The sequence below is a fragment of the Engraulis encrasicolus genome, chromosome 2 (genome assembly GCF_034702125.1).
Source record: "Engraulis encrasicolus isolate BLACKSEA-1 chromosome 2, IST_EnEncr_1.0, whole genome shotgun sequence".
Lineage (NCBI taxonomy): Eukaryota > Metazoa > Chordata > Actinopteri > Clupeiformes > Engraulidae > Engraulis > Engraulis encrasicolus.
In genome coordinates, this window is record NC_085858.1 from 11634701 (window position 1) to 11637773 (window position 3073).

Here is a 3073-nt window from a genome sequence, read left to right on the forward strand (position 1 = left end):
GTCTTTTGACAAAACATGCTTGTTCTGCGGGAAATGTGCTGGGATCCTCATTGTTTGGTCTTTTTTTTTTTTTTTATCCTGTAGGCCGTCATACAGCACCTTTTACGCACACTGGTCGATATACGTGTATGATTGGCCCGTGTTGTTTTAATGGTGCAAAACGCACGAGTTTGTATAGACCAAAAACAAATTCAGGTTTCAACCTTGAAGAGTACAGCTAATTCTCCATCTTTTCCATACTGTCAAGAGTTTAGTACCTTTGTCCCCAGGCATATATTACGCACAAATACAAAGAAAACACAGCTTCATGCCCAGGAATATATTTTTCTCTTTTGATAAAACGTGGAATACATTTTTTTAAAAATGAAAAAATACTGAGATTGGCATTGAGTTGCTCTGTGCATACAAATAGTCAAATCGTCTCACAAACTGAGCTTTAAACAAACTACGTCCAGTAATATGCCTTCTTGGAAGAAGAAATCATTAAAATGTTCGTGGCTCTTTAAGTACGTTTCTGTTCTCCAGGGTCCATTCTTCATGCATCACTTGCCAATATCTTTGCATATGAAGGCCTAAGTAGCACATTGGTTGAGCCAGGGGCGCTGTGTAGCGAGCGCCAGGGAGAAATTCGGAGATTACGAGTAGCTCCGTCCATTCAGCACCACGGACAGCGCGCACTACATTTTCCACGCTCAACTCTTTCTCCGGTGCCACTGTGGGCGTTGTTTTAGAGCCGCGGATTCGGGAGGAACGTGGGAGCTGTCATTGCAAAGACACATTTGCTGGAGGCAGCATCGTCACTGACACTACAGCTGTCGTCTCCAGCAGAGAAATTACAAGTGTTCGGATTATGTGAATTTAAACGAGCACTGCTTTTAAGGTGCCTTCTTTAGATGCTGCTTCCATAAACACATTTCCAGATGCGTTGGTCGCTTGGTCTTTGGTTGAAATTTTGAAGAAAATGTCAACGAGTGAACACGCTCATCTGAAAATTGGATTTTCATCTCAGACAGAATTAATTGAAGAAACACGGATGAACTAGCCGGGAAGATAAACCTTCACTGGATTAACAGAAGGCGCAATTTATTGTGTTGCTCTTGTTACAGTTGGCTGTCTATGTGAATGGACGTTGGAAAATAATAACTACCGATTTATTCAATCGTTATTTTCAAAATCATGGCGTAGCCTGCTTTTATTTACGCACAAAGTCGATGTATTTCTGATACCTCGTTTTCACGCTTCTTCAATGTTTTCCTCGCATACATAACCCACATTTGACAAAACCTCTCAGGTTGACAGTGGCAAACATGTTTTCTAAATCTGAAATGTTCAGAATTATACACGTCTTCGGTTGCCCTGACGTGTGAAGACACTTGAAGGCTGTGTGCGCGAGCTGACACACGGTCGTTTAGAGTTCCTTTGCTGCTGATATCAGAAGTTGGGAGGCTGCAACAGCGACAAGCGAGAAAGCGGCTTCCAATCCTGAAAAATAATGCTTTGTTTTTGAAGTCGCTGTGTGTCGAGCGGCAGTAAACCTTGTTGGTTACAACGCGCCCATTTACCGAATTTACCCTAGTGATTTTTGCATCGGGTTGTGCCCCTGACATGAAGCAAATATGATGATGTGTGACAGAGGCGTTCAAATGCTAATCACGACAGTGGGTGCTTTTGCTGCGTTTAGTCTAATGACAATCGCGGTGGGGACAGACTACTGGCTGTACTCAAGAGGGGTGTGCAGGACCAAAAACGCCAACGACAACGACACAAGCAAGAAGAACGAAGAGGTGATGACCCACTCTGGACTGTGGAGAACCTGCTGCCTTGAAGGTAGGACGATATGGTGGGGGTGGGCTCGGTAATTGTTGGACTCACAGTGAGTGGTCAGTGGTAAAATTGCATGACTGTCGGTGAGCGACATCGGTCAATTGCAGTGACAGTCGCACACCGATGCTGTGTCAAATCCATGTGTCCATCCTGTGTCTACTTCAAACATGAAGCCTACTGGCAGACGCGCGCGTTCCTCTAATGTTTTTTTTCCTTCTGAAGTGCAAATGCATGTTGGTGTTTTGTTAACGGCTTGTGCTTGTGTAGTTACTTTGTCAGTTGGTTGTCTTATGAAAATGAATGGCTTTCGCCGCCAACTCACTTCAGTGATTTCCCCTGCTGAAGACTAGAGGGAGGGAAGGGAAGGGAAGGGAAGGGGAAGGGGGGCGTTTCTGTTTAAAAGACAACTCCACAGCTAAAGGCCACATTTTGCTCGTAGACAGTCTGACAGAATGCTGTGTCATTTTTAAAAGTGTTTTTCATAGCACAATTGGTATTAAAAAAGCACAACATCCAAAGAACTGCAATCCACAGAGAGCAGTGGTGGGTGAACATCAGTCAAGGCGTCGCTCCCCAATCATAGTGCAGTCAAAGAAGCATCAGAAGGCTGTTCGCCTTACATGACCACAGTCAACCTCTTGTACTTTCTTGTCTGTTGTTCATACCTGACCTCCCTGCCAAAAGAGCATACGCTGTAGCCCAGTGTGGCTCTCAGGGAGTCATATGGAGGACAGTGTCTGCATGGGCATCCCTGAACTCCGTCATACATAGATGCATACGGTAATGTGGCATCCCCATGCCAAGCCCTGACAGAGAGGATGTCTCACTTCACACTCTTCCACCCCTCTTGTGCTGACATGCTCTTGTACTGAAATGGGGAGGGTGTGCGAGAGAGAGCAAGAGAGACAGAGGATGGGTTGCATGAGAGAGAGAGTGGGGGGAGTGTGTGTGTGTGTGTGTGTGTGTGTGTGTGTGTGTGTGTGTGTGTGTGTGTGTGTGTGTGTGTGTGTGTGTGTGTGTGTGTGTGTGTGTGAGAGAGAGAGAGAGAGAGACAGAGAGAGAGAGAGAGAGAGAGAGAGAGAGAGAGAGAGAGAGAGAGAGAGAGTTGGAGAGAGAGAGAAAGAGAGAGAGAGAGTTGGAGAGAGAGAGAAAGAGAGAGAGAGGGTTCCAGTTGACGTGAGGTTTGAACATTTGACGGTGGTGCCCGGAACACAGCTGCCACAACATCTGTGCCAGGTCACAGCAAGAC

At 45.7% G+C, this 3073-nt stretch overlaps 1 protein-coding gene across 1 annotated transcript in view; it reads left to right on the plus strand.

Moving 5' to 3' along the window:
- The first annotated feature begins 1616 nt into the window (after window positions 1–1616).
- cacng3b (calcium channel, voltage-dependent, gamma subunit 3b) overlaps window positions 1617–3073 on the plus strand; it is a 48339-nt gene continuing 46882 nt past the window's right edge. Inside the window, exon 1 of the mRNA XM_063213108.1 lies at window positions 1617–1827. Coding sequence (XP_063069178.1) covers window positions 1617–1827 — 211 coding nt within the window. The remainder of the gene's footprint in view (window positions 1828–3073) is intronic.